The sequence below is a fragment of the Cervus canadensis genome, chromosome 2 (assembly GCF_019320065.1).
Source record: "Cervus canadensis isolate Bull #8, Minnesota chromosome 2, ASM1932006v1, whole genome shotgun sequence".
Taxonomy (NCBI): domain Eukaryota; kingdom Metazoa; phylum Chordata; class Mammalia; order Artiodactyla; family Cervidae; genus Cervus; species Cervus canadensis.
In genome coordinates, this window is record NC_057387.1 from 111,780,536 (window position 1) to 111,795,379 (window position 14,844).

General features: G+C 43.4%; 1 protein-coding gene across 2 annotated transcripts in view; it reads left to right on the forward strand.

The window, feature by feature from the left end:
* Positions 1-14,844, forward strand: part of UBE2F (ubiquitin conjugating enzyme E2 F (putative)) — a 44,069-nt gene that overhangs the window by 17,002 nt on the left and 12,223 nt on the right. The window contains exons 4-5 of one of the 2 annotated variants that reach the window (XM_043462138.1): positions 786-851; positions 12,652-12,719. In XM_043462138.1, coding sequence (XP_043318073.1) covers positions 786-851; positions 12,652-12,719 — 134 coding nt within the window. The remainder of the gene's footprint in view (positions 1-785; positions 852-12,651; positions 12,720-14,844) is intronic. The other variant, XM_043462139.1, reaches the window with a different exon arrangement.

The following is a 14,844-nucleotide window of genomic DNA, read 5'->3' on the forward strand; positions in this document are numbered from 1 at the left end:
CTATTTTCCAGGTTTATAAAGTACAATTTTTATCTGTATTCCCTCCATCTTCCTTCTATATTTAATCCCTTGGGTATTTGCTCTTCTGACGTGTCCTTTGTTTGAAGGCGGCAGATGTCGGCTGTGGCCACCTTACTCTGTCCGCCCCACCGCAGCAGCGCTCTCAGGGGGCTCTCCGTTAATCCAGACCCTCTGGTGCGGCTCACGTGGACCGAGTGTCACCATCTGAGTCAGCCGAGCCTCATTCTGCCAGCAAACCAAGCGGAGTTACTGGTTGGGTTGTGAGGATGTTAGGGGGGAAAAAAAGAATGCCGTGGCCTGGGCATGCGCTCCCTCAGCTGGGACAGTTCTTTGTAACTTTTGTATGTTGTGGTGGGTACAGACCAGAAGTGTGGCCTGGGCTCTTTTCCTGGTTTTTCTATGTTTAGCTTGTCTTTACCCACATACATTAATCTCCCTGAGGTGTGATTTCTCTTCTCAAAGTAAAGTAGCACCAGTCTTGACATTAATGGAAAGAGCTCTGTTTTTAGGAACCATTTAAAGGGTGACAGATAACATGGTCAATTTGGAGTTAACTAATAAAAACCTGTAAGGAGGAAGACACATGACAAGTATCAGTGGTTTGCAATTTGAGCACACTGGCATGATTATTACCAAACAAATAGATGATATCTACTGGTTTGGCCTGTCAGCTCCTCAGCAGCGTTAAACTTTCCATGTATTTTGAGGTTTGCCTCAATGTAAGGACTACCACTAGCCTTCCTGACGAGCTGTTTCTTTTGCAGGTACGTGTAAAGTGCATTTTCCTGATCCAAACAAGCTTCATTGCTTTCAGCTAACTGTCACCCCAGGTAATATTCTTACATGTATATGTGTTAAAGTGATTTTCAGAAAGCACATTCTAAAGATTTTCCAAATCTATAATCTTTGGTTTGATTTGTCCTCTAACTTTTGTAAGTTATGACAGCAGTGACATTCCAGATGAAGAGGAGATGCATGCCGTGTGGTCAGATAAAGCATCATGAAGTGATCTGAGGCATGCGGCATGTACTCTAGGAACCGGTACAGACTTTAACAGCCCGAGGGAATAATGGTGGAGGCTGCTGACACAGAGTGAAGAGCGCGAGCCCCGAGGTCTTCACTGGGTTCAGATCCTGCTCTGCTGACTTGCAGCAGCACGGCCATGCCTGAATTGTTCAGGAACCTGTCTCAGCTGCAGCCCACCCAGCTGCAAAGCGGGATCAAATAGAACCTATCTCATGGGACACTTGTGAGAATTAAGTAGACAATGTGTGTGAAGCGCTTCAGCCCAGGTCTAGCAGAGGAAACAAGCAGATAACCAGCTGTCCTCGTTAGCACTGATAGGTGTCTAAGCTGGTAGATATTTCTCGTTGGTCATGCTGAGCCGCTGGAGAGAGGGTGTGGGTCTCTCCTAGTTATGGTGCGGTTGGGGGTGTACAGCTTCCAACACTGCAGCCCACCAGAGTTCATTTGACAGAGGGCGTTGTGCCGTGGTGGGCTGGTTGGGGAGAGGAGAGAGCAGGGCAGAGAGAATTAAGCAAGGGGATGGAGTACTGTGGAGGAAGTGGAGGGTGGTGTTTTATTTGGGAGGTGGAAAGCAAGTGGGAAACTGGGAATCATGAGTCATTAGCTAATTAAACAGTGAAGGAGAATGCAGAATTTCAGTGGGTGATAGTGAATTTACAAATAAGCCCTCGTGTTGTCTGCCTGCAGGTAGGATGGGAGGTGATGTATGACAACAGGAGAAATCCTACTTTCAAAATGTGCTTGAAATCTTTAAAAATTTCATGTAATCTGTGTGCTGCTTCTACAGTCGGCTCTGGAATGTATCCATAAGTTCAGTCTGGTACCATCTCCATTGCCTAAGTTGAGCGAGCACCAGGGTAGAGATCCTACCACCAGGGCACTGTCATCAGAAATGGGCCTGACCCCCAGAGAGGACTTTTACCTGTGAGGTGGGGGGGAGCTCTTACCATCCTTTGGCCGCCTTCACAAAGATGTCGCAGGTTTGCTGTGTTTAGCAAGGGGTACTGAGCACACTCTAATGTTTCCTGGTGACCAGAGGTCACCATTATGAGCATCACTATTACTGTTACGCACTGCAAGGTATTTTCAGAAGTGACTGTGGTGATTTAGATTGGTTCTCTGTTTACTAAGTGGTCTCACTCTTGTGTGTTTGTAGTAAAAAATTTTCTTCCCTCTGCCTTTTTAAGCATTTTCAGTGGCTCTCATGGATTCTGCTGTTCTGCCCAAGCTTGGGCTTTGTGGTTCTCAGCTCTTCAGAGACCTGGTTTGCTTTGCCAGGCTTGTTGCTCTCTTCCATGTGTCGAGTCCAACCTCTGGATAACTCTTTCTTTTTTTTCCTTTTTTTTTCAACTGAATGTTTTTACTGAATGACGTGAACATTCTCACTGTGGTTATGTCTCTGACACCATCTTTGATGTTCTTGTTCTTGGAGCTGTAGCACGAGTGTTCCTTCAGGTGAAAAGGCAGCTTGTGTGTTGGTGCCTGTGGTTGCCGGGTGCTCGAGTGTCCGAGTCTGGGGGCGTGCGCACGTGGAGCTGTGTGGTGTGCTCGTGTTTGCGGTGTCAGCGGGGCGCCTCTAGTGAAGTGGTGCTGTCTGTGGCAGTGAAGCTGCTATTTCTCTTGCCCTGGATTATTCAGAGAAGCATCACAGACATCTGCCAACCCCAAAAGCTTGCCCAGTATCCTGGTTTTTTATAAAAACTTTGTGGAGTCGTGCTGTCTTTAGTATTGAAGAGAAACTATAGAGATAGACCCGAGTAGTAACAGTGTTTTAACAGTATATGGAACAGGTGGTTTTGAAATTGGCTCATTTTGGCCAGTAATCTTGGGGATGAAAACTAGATAATATACAGGATCTACATATTTAGGTGGTCAGGGGGGAAGAGTTGCATTTGCACTTGAAACTCAAATCTCTTCTTTCTCTGGCTCCTGGCAGGATAGTCTCTGTTTGTACTTGGTACAATTTTTATAGTTTTGTTTGTTTTTGGAATATCCCTCATGCTTGGGAATAAATGTACTCTTCAGAGAAAAGATGGAAATGTAATTAGGTGATGGAAGAAAAGAAAAGAACTAAATTTGGAAGAAAAAAAACTCCACATTAACTCATACAACAAGAAACAATACTAGAAAGGGAAATGAAACAAAGCAAAAATCTCAAGACTGGCTGAAATACCCCCTGGTGTCATCTGTGAAGTCAGAGGGGTGGTTTGAAAAACTGGGCCTACTGACTTGTGGAGGTCCCCCCAGCCTGCTCCCATTGTGGTATGGTGACTTATAGGCAGACGGGACCATAGACAGTTTTCATTTCAGGTTTTACTTTTTAAACAAATTTTACTGAAGTATAAAATTATTAACAGTAAAGGGTGCTAATTTTAACTGCAGAGCATAATTAGTTGTGCAAAATGGACACATACCCTTGTGTAACCTTAATCCCAGTAAAGATTTTGCAGCATTCCCGAAGTTCCCTTCTTCCTCTTTGCAGTCAATTCCTCACCCCCTGCTACATACCCAAAATTGCTTTCTGATTTCTCTTATTATAGTCCTTAAATTCCTTGAGTTCTTGAATTTCATTTAAATGGAATCATACTATGTACTCTTAGTCTCTGGCTTCTTTCTTGTTAACATGTTTTTAAATTCATATGTGTTATTGTGGATAGCAGTATTTGTTGTATGACTATGATGAACATAATTATTTTCATATTGATGGGCATTTTAATTCTTTCCAGCTTTTGGCTATTATGAGCAAGACTGCTTTTGGCATTTTCACACCATCCAAATTTGTTCAGAATATTTTCTTATTAGTCTGCTGATGTCTGTGGGATCTGTCCTGACATCCCTGTTTTTATTCCTGATGTTGGTTTATTTGGATCTTCTGTTTTTTCCCTTGATCATGTTAGCTTGTGGTTTATCCAGTTTATTTTTTTGGAAAGAGCAAGCATTTGTTTTTCTGAGTTGTCTGTCCATTTTATTGATTTCTGCTGTCTATGATTTCCTTCTTTGTACTTGGGTTTAAATTGCTTTTCTTTTTCTATCTTCTTAAGGTGGAAATGTAGATTGATTTTAAAAAGTTCTTTAAAGGCAATGTTGATTGAGGTATAAGTTACATTATTTTACTTGGCATAATGCTTTTGAGTTTCACCTGTACTGTATTTTGTGTCTTTTTATAGATGGGTTTTATTCTATCATATGGGTGTAAACCAGTATTTATACCAGGTTATTGATGAACCTTTGTGCTGTTTTCACTTTGGGGCCACCATGCGTAAAAGCTGCTGTAAACCTTTGCGTGCAGGTCTTCATTTGCCAGTTTTTTTTTTTTTTTTAATTTTTACAATGTTGTGTTGGTTTCTACCATTCAATAGTGCAAATCAGCCATAATTATACTTACATCCCCTCCTCCCCTCACCCCTCCAGGTCATCACAGATCGCCAGATGGTGCTCCTTGTACTACACAGCATCTTCTCACTAGCTCTCCATCTTGCCCCTGATAGTGTATATATGTTGATGCTACTTTCCCCACTGTGTCCACAAGTCCATTCTCTACATCTGTGTCTTCCCTGTGAATATGTTCTTTGATATTTTTCTAGATTCCATACATTTGCATTAATATATTGTATTTGTTTTTCTTTTTCTGACTTACTTCACTCTGTATAACAGGCTCTAGGTTCCTCTACCTCACTAGAATTCAGATTCATTCTATTTTATGGCTGAGTAATATTCCATTGTATATATGTACCACAGCTTCTTTATCCACTCGTGTGTCGGTGAACATCTAGATTGCTTCCATGTCCTGGCTATTGTAAACAGTGCTGCTATGAACGTTGAGGTACATGTGTCTTTTTCAGTTATGGTTTTCCTCAGAGTATATGCCCAGTAGTGGGGTTGCTGGGTCATATGATAGATTTGTTGCTAGTTTTTTAAGGAATCTCCATACTGTTTTCCATAATGGCTGTATCAGTTTACACTCCCACCAATGGTCCCCTTTTCTCCACATCCTCTCCAGCATTTATTGTTGGTAGATTTTTTTTTTTTTTTTTTACAGCTTACACATACTTTATTTACTTGATTGAGATCTGCCTTATGGTACATAAAATGTTTCTGTAGTTCATCTCAGCTTTGTTCACAATGAAGTGAATTGTATCTGGGTTTTCTATGCTCAAGACTGCTCAGTTGCTGCTGCCGCCGCCATTGGTTTGTTTTCTTGCAGGATCAAGGTGGGTACTTTCGTATAAAATCTTGTTTTTAATTCCTTCTCTGGCAAGTCTTTCCTGGATTCTTAGCTTAGCTTAATTATACCTACGGTGGAACCAGTATCCTAAAGTCACCACGATAAATCCTCCTACTCCAACGTCACATGATCTTCTAATTCTGCCTTCCCTTTCCCGGGTTCCCCGGGCTCCGGCGCAGCCGCCATGGGGACTGTCAGCGCTGCTGCCTCGCCCGCCGGCGATGGCCGCCGTGGGCGGACCGGTAGATTTTTTTTGATGATGGCCATACTGACTGGTGTGAGGTGGCACCTCATTGTAGTTTTGATTTGCATGTCTCTAATAATTAGTGATGGTAAGAATAAGTTTAGCTTTATGAAATACTGGTGTACTGTTTTCCAAAAAGAAAGTATGTTGCATTCCTGCTAGCATGAATGAGCATTCCAGTTAACCTACATTCTTGCCAACAGCTAGTATTATCACTTTTTTCAATTTTAGCCATTCCAATGTGTGTGTATCTCATTGTGACTTTGATTTGCATTTTCCTAATGACCAAAGATATTGAGCATCTTTTCTTGAGCTTGTTTGTTCTGTTTATATCTCCTTTGCTCAAATATTTTATCCATTTAAAAATTGGATTGCTTGTCTCATTATTGAGTTGCGAGATTTATGTACCTGGGTTCAGTTCAATTCAGTTACTCAGTTGTGTCCGACTCTGCAATCCCATGGATGGTAGCACATCAGGCTTCTCTGTCCATCACCAACTCCCAGAGCTTGCTCAGACTCATGTCCATCAAGACGGTGATGCCATCCAACAATCTCATCCTCTGGTTATATGTTTGTTATTAGATATGTGGGAGTTTTTTTTTAATAGCGAATAATATCCTTTTTTTTTTTTTTTTAGAAAGTACCAGGTTTTATTATCTTTTTTTTTTTTTTTTAGAAAGTCTTTTTTTTTTTAATTGTTACATAAGATAAAAGTTCTGATTAGGAAATTACATAGTTATATTCTAAATCTTGTATATCTAGGTATATATTCACCTAATTATCAGATTAGTCATGTTTTCTTAATTTGAACATATAATTTATTAAAAGCTCCCTAACTGATGAACTTGATAATAAAAATGCACCCTACAGTGAGTCATGAAATTTAAATTATCTTTTACCCCATGATGTTTGGTTCTTAGTTATTCTTAGCTTTGTTTCGCAGCTTTGGAGTTATAGAAGGAAAAGCTTCTAAACGTGAAATAAAGTAAGAGCCCAGTTTCTCAGCAGAGAAGTGTGGTTAGTAAGCCTGAGGCATAGGTTTGGTCCCACACGTGAACATTTTAGAGCAACATTTAAATGATCATGAACATGTTTAAAGACATGAAAATGGATCAGAGCACTGAAGCAGACCTCTGGCTTGACCATCACTCTGGTCTCCTGGTAGCTGGAGTGTAGTTTACTGTTACTCTGTCAACGTTTCAGACACACAGAATGTGAACCCTCCTCCCTGGTTCTCTCTAGGTTGGTTTTTAGCTTTCTGGGAGATAACCATTGCAAGGAGAAAAATTTGAAGCAGAAGAGACTTTTTTCCTGATGGAGTCTTTTCTTTCAAATAACCCTAGAAATACAGTGGCAATTATTCTCCTTTCATATATAGTAGATGTGGTATCAGCGCTCAAGACGACCAGTTACCTCCCTTAGCACTAGCTAACTTTTGTTAGGGAAACGTTCATGCCCTTCTTGTCTGTGCTTAGATCCTATTGAGCAGGGGATGTGTTATCTGGTATCCACTGTGCTCAAACTGATTTCTGCCCTCCGCCTCGCATGTACAACTCTGAGGCAGATTCTCTCTTGGGATGCTCAGATTTCCAGGAGTGGGTATGAATTTAAATGTCTTGACATACTGTTTTACAAACCGTTATTACATTGTTAAACATATATTCTGATAGTTATTGTATATAAAATGTTTTTTGAGAGGACACGCTATTTAAATGTTAAGCTTTCTGGCATTGTAAAAATTGCCAGCATGCTTTGATTTTCCTGTACTACTTGATAGTGCCTTTCATGTAGCAGGCTTTATCTTTTTCAAAAATCATGTTTAGTGAGGCATAATTTTACAGGCAGTAAATTCAGCGTTCTTAGGTGTAGCATTCTCTGCTTTATGACAAATACATATAGTTGTGTAACCACCGGCAGGATTGAAATGCGCGTAGAGTGTGTCCATCAGCTCAGAACTCGGGGCCTCTTGTTAGTGAGCTTCCTCTTCCCACCCCCAGCCCCTGGCAGTCTTTGATCTGATTTCTGCCCTGCTGTTTGTCTTTTCCAGAAAGTCACATAAATGGCCACAACCAGGATGTAGCATTTTGCACACAGCTTCTTTCACTTAGCACATCCACGTTGTTGTCTGTAGTATTACTTCCACTGGCCATCGGTGACTTTGAAGATGGAGGGAAGGGGCCCTGGGCTAAGGAGCACAGGTAGCCGCTTAAAGCTGGAGCGTGAAGGAAATGGACTTTTCCGCAAGCCACCACAAAGAGCTGCAGCCCTGCCATCTCTTAGCCGCTGGGACTGGTTTCAGACTTCTGACCTACAAAAGATAATAAGTTTTTATTGTTTAAGCTGCTGAGCTTATAATAATTTATTTACTAATTTATTACAACAACAATGCAAAGCTAACACAGTGCTTTTTGTGTCCTAAGAAATCTTTGTCTAAGAAATGCAGATTTCCTCCTTTTTTAAAAAAAAAAGTAGTTTTATAGCTTTGGGTTTTAAAGTCAGGTCTGTGAACCATTTTGCGTGAATTTTTGCATATGGTGCAAGATAAGGCTCTAGTTTCTTTCCTTCCTTCCTTACTCTTCTGGAATGAATGGGGAAGTGTTCCTTTCTGTTTTCTGGAAGAGTTTTATGTTGAGTTACTATTAATTCTTTATTAAATGATAGAATTCATCAGTAAAACCACCTACGTCTACCATTTTGTTGATTTGTTTTTGTGGTAGGAATTTAAGTATGAATGTAATTGGTATGAGTTACTTGGATTTCTTATTTTTGGGTGAGCTTTGGTGATTTGTATCCTTCAGAGAATTTGTTCATATCATCTGCATTCTGAATTTATTGGTGTAAGGTTGCTCTTAACATCTTTTGACCTCTTTAAGTTCTATATAGTCTGTGTTGATATACCTTCCTTAATTCCTGGCGTTGAAAATTTCTGTTTTCTTGATCCAGTTAGCTAGAGGTTATCAATTTTATTGGTCTCTGCAAGGAACCAGTGTTTGGTTTCATTGATTTTCTTCTAATATTTTTTAGTTTTCTTTTTTTTGGGGGGCTGTATTTTTTAGTTTTCTGCTCACATGTCCTTTTTTCAGTTTAATTTGCTTTTCTTTTTCTATTTTTTAAAGTGGAAGTTGAGCCAGGTTAATAGTGAATTTCCACTTCCCCATTCAGACCTTTATTTTGTAGTCACATTTACTTAACAGTGTATTCTGGGTTGTAACAAATGTAATTACCTTTGTTTTAGATAATTATATTTTCTTTATATATTTATTGACATATTTACCACTTACAGCTTTCATTCCTTTTGTAGTTCTGAGTTCCCATCTGTTATTTTCCTTCTGCCTAAACAACCTCCTTGAATTTTTTTTTTTTTTTTTGGGTTGCAGATTTGCTGATGATGAATTCTGCCAGCTTTGCTGAATGCTAAATTCTTAAGTTGACAATATCAGCATTTTAAGGATATCATTCCTCTGCCTTCTGACTTGCTCTTTTTCCTCTTGTAAGAATTAGTGGTGATTCTTTGTTTCACTTTCTGTGATGTGCATTGTCTCTTTGTCAATTTTTTAGCAGTTTTATTATGATGTGCTTTGATGTGATTTTTTTTCCTGTTTATCTCACTTGGGGTTTATTGATATTTTTGGATCCGTGAGTTACAGTTTTCATCAAGTTTAGAAATAACTGACCAACATTTTAAAAATATTTTATCCATAAGCCCTTTATGGAACTTCAATTATGTAAATGAATGGTAATACCTTGGCTATATATACCCTCTACGCATGAACTGTGGGCCACAGTTCTGTTTACTTTTCTCTGTGTGCTTCACTGTGGATCTTCTCTATTTCTACCCAAAGTTTGCAGCGCCTGGCCCTTCACAGAGAGATTGCCGACCTCCTATCTACAGGCTCATCTTGGCAGGGATTGTATTTTTCCTTTGAGTTTAAAATTTGCATAGCATGTGATTCCAGTGTGCTGTAAATATTGACATTTAAAGAGGGGGGAAGTCTTGTGTTACTCTTTAAAATATTTCCAGTGGAGTGTAAATACCATGGATATACCTACCATCATGCATTTAAAAAAATACATGAACAAGCTCTACTTTAACCATTGGGAGATGTTCATTGCTACTTTTTCTCCTTGTGCTCATGTTTTTATTTCTCTTGTCTCACAGAAGTTGGGGCTTCCCTGGTAGCTCAGATGGTAAAGAATCTGCCTGCAGTGTGGGGGACCTGGGTTCAGTCCCTGAGTTGGGAAGATCCCCTGGAGGAGGGCATGGCAACCCACTCCAGTATTCTGGCCTGGAGAGTCCCATGGACAGAGGAGGCTGGCGGGCTGCAGTCGATGGGGTCGCAGAGAGTCCGACACGACTGAGTGACTAAGCACACACACAGAATTTTATCCTGAAGTAAACATTTTTCTGCCTATAAGAATTTTTTCAGCCTGTCATTCTCTTTTGTAACTATTAAATTCAGTTGTTTAAGACGTTCTATAATGTGAGACCCTTGGGTGTTGAGCCTGATCTTGTGACTGACTGTTGCAGTTGTCTGTACCAGCTCCTATATCCTGGTTTTCCTCCATTGCCACCACTGCCCATCTTGTCCTGCCTTCTGACCCCTCTAAGCATGGGGCCCCTCAGGGCTTCGTCCTGTCCTTGGTCCACCATAGTTGGGTCCCTGAGGACCTCACCAGCTCATGAAATCTGGAGGCTTCCATGCACAGCTCCCAGCCATGCTCCTGCAACCCTGACTTCTCCCCAGCACTCCCATCAATGTCTCCACTTGGATGTGGACATGAAGTCTCAGATGGATCTGACATCCGATGTTAACTCTTACAGCTCTGCCCACCACAGGCTGCTGTCTCTGCGGTGGCAGCTCTGCCCTTCTCCATCACACTCAGAGATCCGGCACTTTGGCTCTTCCCTTCCCCGCCCACCCTCCTCTGTCCGCAGATTCTGGTGGTATCACTCTCGGGACCTCTGCTTCAGCAGCCCTCACCTGGTCTTAACCAGCACAGTCTCTCACCTGGACTGTTGCTGTGATTCTGCCCCTCCTCTGCCCAAGCCCCCCTGCTCTGAATGAAAGCCGGTGTGCTTAACAGTGGCCTGCAGGCAGGCGGGCCTGCTGCCTCTCCAGCTTCAGCTCCTCCTTCCTGCCTTGCCTTCTGGCCTCTGCCCAGTCCCTGGAATGCATCAAGCCCTCTCAGAGGTCTCACCTTGCTTTCCTTCCTGGGGTGTCCTTCGCCTGGACACCTTCCTCCTTTAAGCCTTCACTCTCAGACCCTGTTAAAACTGCAGTTCCTCCCACCTCCTAGCCCCTTAGCTCTTTTTCACTTTCCATTGTATGATTTACTTATTTACTTTGTCTCCCTTCCTCTGAATATAAGCTCTGAATATAAGCTGAATATAAGCTTCATGAGGGCAGGAAGGTCTCTTACTGGTGTGTCAGCCCTTGTCTAGAACAGTACCTGACACATAGTAGGCACTCCTCAAATGTTGTAGGATAAATAATGACTTCAAACAATATGTTGCAAGCTTTGATGGTTATTAAACCAAATAGCAGTTTATCTGAAATGTATCTGAGAATGATGAGGTTACTGGTAGCATTTTCCTCTGATTCAGTTTGGGTGTTTGTGAACAGTATCACGTAATATTAGAAAGAAGCGTTCATTCAGTATCAGTTTTCTTCCTTCCTTGTCTTTCTAAGTGTAGCCCCTGAAAACTGTTCTTGTGAATAAGTAGGCAGGCATGGAAGATGTTTGTTGTCGCTGGACTTCAGAGTCGGGGGCCAAAAATCATATACGGTGTTTGATACGTCATCATCTTTCAGCTGACGACTAGGTTAGGTTCCTTCTATTGTGTTGATGGCAAAGAGTTAAAAACCAGCTGGTTGGAAATGGCTTTCAAACCTGATCATTGGAGTCCCTTTGTGTCACATTTTCTGAGGTTGCCCCAAAACCAGTTTCCTGACACCAGCTAGCTGACCGTTCATCATACCTGTCCTTCACTTGACAGCCTCTCATTGTACATGAAATACTAGGAAGCACTAAGAAAATTGTGATATTAATTTATCATACCCTTATAATATTATCATACCCTTACAATATTATCTTACCCTTACAATATTAAACATGTGGGCCTTACAAAAGCTCGTGGCTGCAGATTAAGCTCATTCAGTTTATCAGAAATATCTGCATCAATAGACAGAACCAGTTCTGTCAAACCACTCTCTTGGGTGAGGCCTTAACTTTTTAAAACCTTTAAGGTGTGCATCTGACAGCCATCCCACTTCCAAGTTCAGTTCCTAGTGGAGAGGTGAGGTATGGAGCTGATCACCATGTGGAGGAAGGTGCCTCTCTGTGCTCCTTGGAGGCCTCTTTGCCTGCTCCTCACAGGGGTGATGCTTTCTTTTACAGCAGTCTTAAGATTGAAGTGACTAAATGAAATTTAACCATCCCTGCCATCAGGCTCCAGAGTGTGTCTGAATTCCAGACACTCCAGCATGAACCATGACATCTTGTCTGCAGTGCCGCGCTGTGCCCCGAGCAGAAGCGGGTGTGGGATGGAGAGAAGCCCCAGCCCGCACTGGGCTGGATTCAGGGTGCCCCGCTGTGGGCTGCGCGCCCCAGGGAGAGGCTGGTTGGGCAGCGTGCCTTTTCTTCTGAGCGGGAGAAAGGTCGTGAAAGGGGAGGTGAGAGGGGACACGGCCATCTGCCCGCCTGCCCCTTGGAACTGACTTCTCATGGGGAGGCCGGCAGCAGACAGACAAACGACCAAGAGCTAAGGCAGGGCAGCAGCCTGTCATGAGGAGTGCCGGAGGCTTGAGGGGAGGCCCTGGGCACTGCGGTTCGGGCTGGGATGGGCCAGGTTAGGGCTGGGCTGCTCCAGGGACGGAGGAGGAGGGGAACCAGGCTCCCAGAAGAAGCCTCCCCTTCCCCAAGGGCGCTGCCCGCCAGGAGGAGAGAGGGCCCGCCAGTACCATCAGCTCAGGGGTGAGCTTGGTGCAGTAACAAAGGAGCCTGGCAGTCCTCTTTTTAAACTCTTAATTCTCTGTATTTGCCATATCCTAACACAGTGCTTGCCTTTTGTTTCCTTTTCTTTTCTTTTTTTAATTTAAAGGATTTTTTTGTTTTGTTTTGTGTTTTTTGATAGATGAGGGTTACTACCAGGGTGGAAAATTTCAGTTTGAAACTGAAGTTCCTGACGCATACAACATGGTGGTGAGTAGCCTGCACTTGAGTCATTGTTCCCCCTTTGCGTGGCGGTTGGCTATCACAGGGGCTGGCGGTCCCTTCCCCAGCATCATGTCCACATGCTGCCCACCCAGTCCTGGAACTGAGCATGAAATGGCTGGTACTTGTGCGGTTAATGCCCCTCACCAGCAGTATTTTGAGTTTTAGTAGAGAGGTTCATTTCTCAGTGCACATTAGCAAGTACTGTGTGCCGGGCAGTCTGTGCCAAGGTGCAGCTCTACTGAGGCTGGAATTACTGTCCTGAGGCCACACGTTTACAGGGATCTGCCTGTATATTTCATGCAAATCTTGTTAAATTCTGACACTGGAGGAAAAAGCATTTTATGTAAAACTACGTTTGTTTATGGTGTAACACCAAAATTTGTATAAAACGTGTGTTTTAGAATTTTGGAAAAGGATAACAACCCATGGTTTTAAACTGTGAGTGTTTGTTTACACCCCTGTAAACATGTCAGATCCTTCAAGGACCCTCCAGTAGTAACTGCCCAGTGCAGTCACATTCTGTCTGCTTTTAGGAATGTGCTGACCAAGTAGGAAAGTGAGAGAAAGGGTAGGAAATTAATCATAAAGTGGTAAGTAGCAGACAATGATAATCGGTCAACGATAGGAAACTGGAGAATTCAGAGAAGGAAGAGAGAAAGTGGCCAGGGCCAGTTAAGGGTCTGCAGAGAGCTAGAACTGGGTTGGCTCGAGCACGACTGGGGCAGGGGCTCTGGGTGCCGAGGCCCGTCTCCCGCCGTGCCGACAGCTGTGGAGATGGGAACCTCGGCCTGTGTACCGGGCGGGTTGGCCAGGTCGACTTGAAGGAAGACTTGGGGTCAAGAAATAGTGGAGAGGTGAGAAAACCCAGATCGGGGTTTGGGGGGCGTTTTCACTGCAGCAGTGAGAAATCCGTGAGGGCTCCAAACAGCTCCACACCCCCTGAGCAGGGGCGAGGAGGGGGCGTGGTATGCCCGCCCAGGCTCTGAGCCTCCGGGTTGGCACGTGGCCAGCTCTACTTTTGCATATTTATATGTCTATTTCCCCCCATGTTTCTTCACATTCTCTAGGCCTGTTGAGCAGGAAAGAAAAATCTGGTGGTAAAATTCAGTCTCCTGTGAACCCGAGGCTGAGGGAATTGGCACCGCTCAGGCCCTTGCTCCCCTCAGGGACAGCTCCCTCCTCTCTGATAAGTGGGGTTGTCCCCCTCCTCCCGTGCTTCCTCTCCACCCCCAACCCCTGACCCCCGAGACCCCCAACCCCAGCTGTCTAGTTCAGTGGCTCTAACACTTGTCTATTTAAAGCCAAACTTTTCTGTATGGAAATTGATTTCTACTGGGCTACTATGTTCAAAGCCCTTTTGGAGGATGTGGAAGAGTTGGCAATCTAAGAAAAAGAAAAAGGAGATTTAAATGTTAAACAAAGATAGGAAGATATGCGTTCCAGGTCTTTGTCAACCCATCCATCCAGCTGCCCGCTGAGACTTTTCCTGTTGCCCTGATCACTGACAGGGGAACCTGCACCCCTTCAGGCAAGAACAGTGTGAGAACTTGCTTTATAGGCACATGTTTAGAACGTGGGGCTATTTTGATGGTTTCTGGAAACAACCAGACACGCAGTACTTAAAACTCTAGGCTCTAGCTTCCTGGACATACGCCCTCTCTCTAAAGAGAGTTAAAAGTCGCAGGTTTGCGATACAGCCTTCAGAAAAGCAGGGAATTTCAGGGGAGGAGGATAGATCATAGGGTTTAGCGTAAGCTGGTGAACTTTCCAAACAAGCCTCAAGGAAGCTGAGAACTGCTGTTGGCGTGCGTCGGGCATCATTTGGTGGCAGAGTGTCTTCTTCCCAGTGTAAGGATAGAGCAGAGTGTCAGAACAGGAAGGGAGGAACAGAGGTGTGTTTTGGGCTTCCACTAATTTTGCTTCGGTCACACTCCAGTCGTTTGGGTGACGTCAGTATTCCTGTGTTTACCCACCAGGAAGTTAGGGCTCAGAAAGGAAAGGTGAGAACTTAACCTAGTTGGCCTTGCCAGTCTCGGTGTCCATCACCAAAGCCGATTCTTGTCAAGAGCTGCCCGCCTTCCTAACGTGTGCCCTTCCCAGCACACCTGGT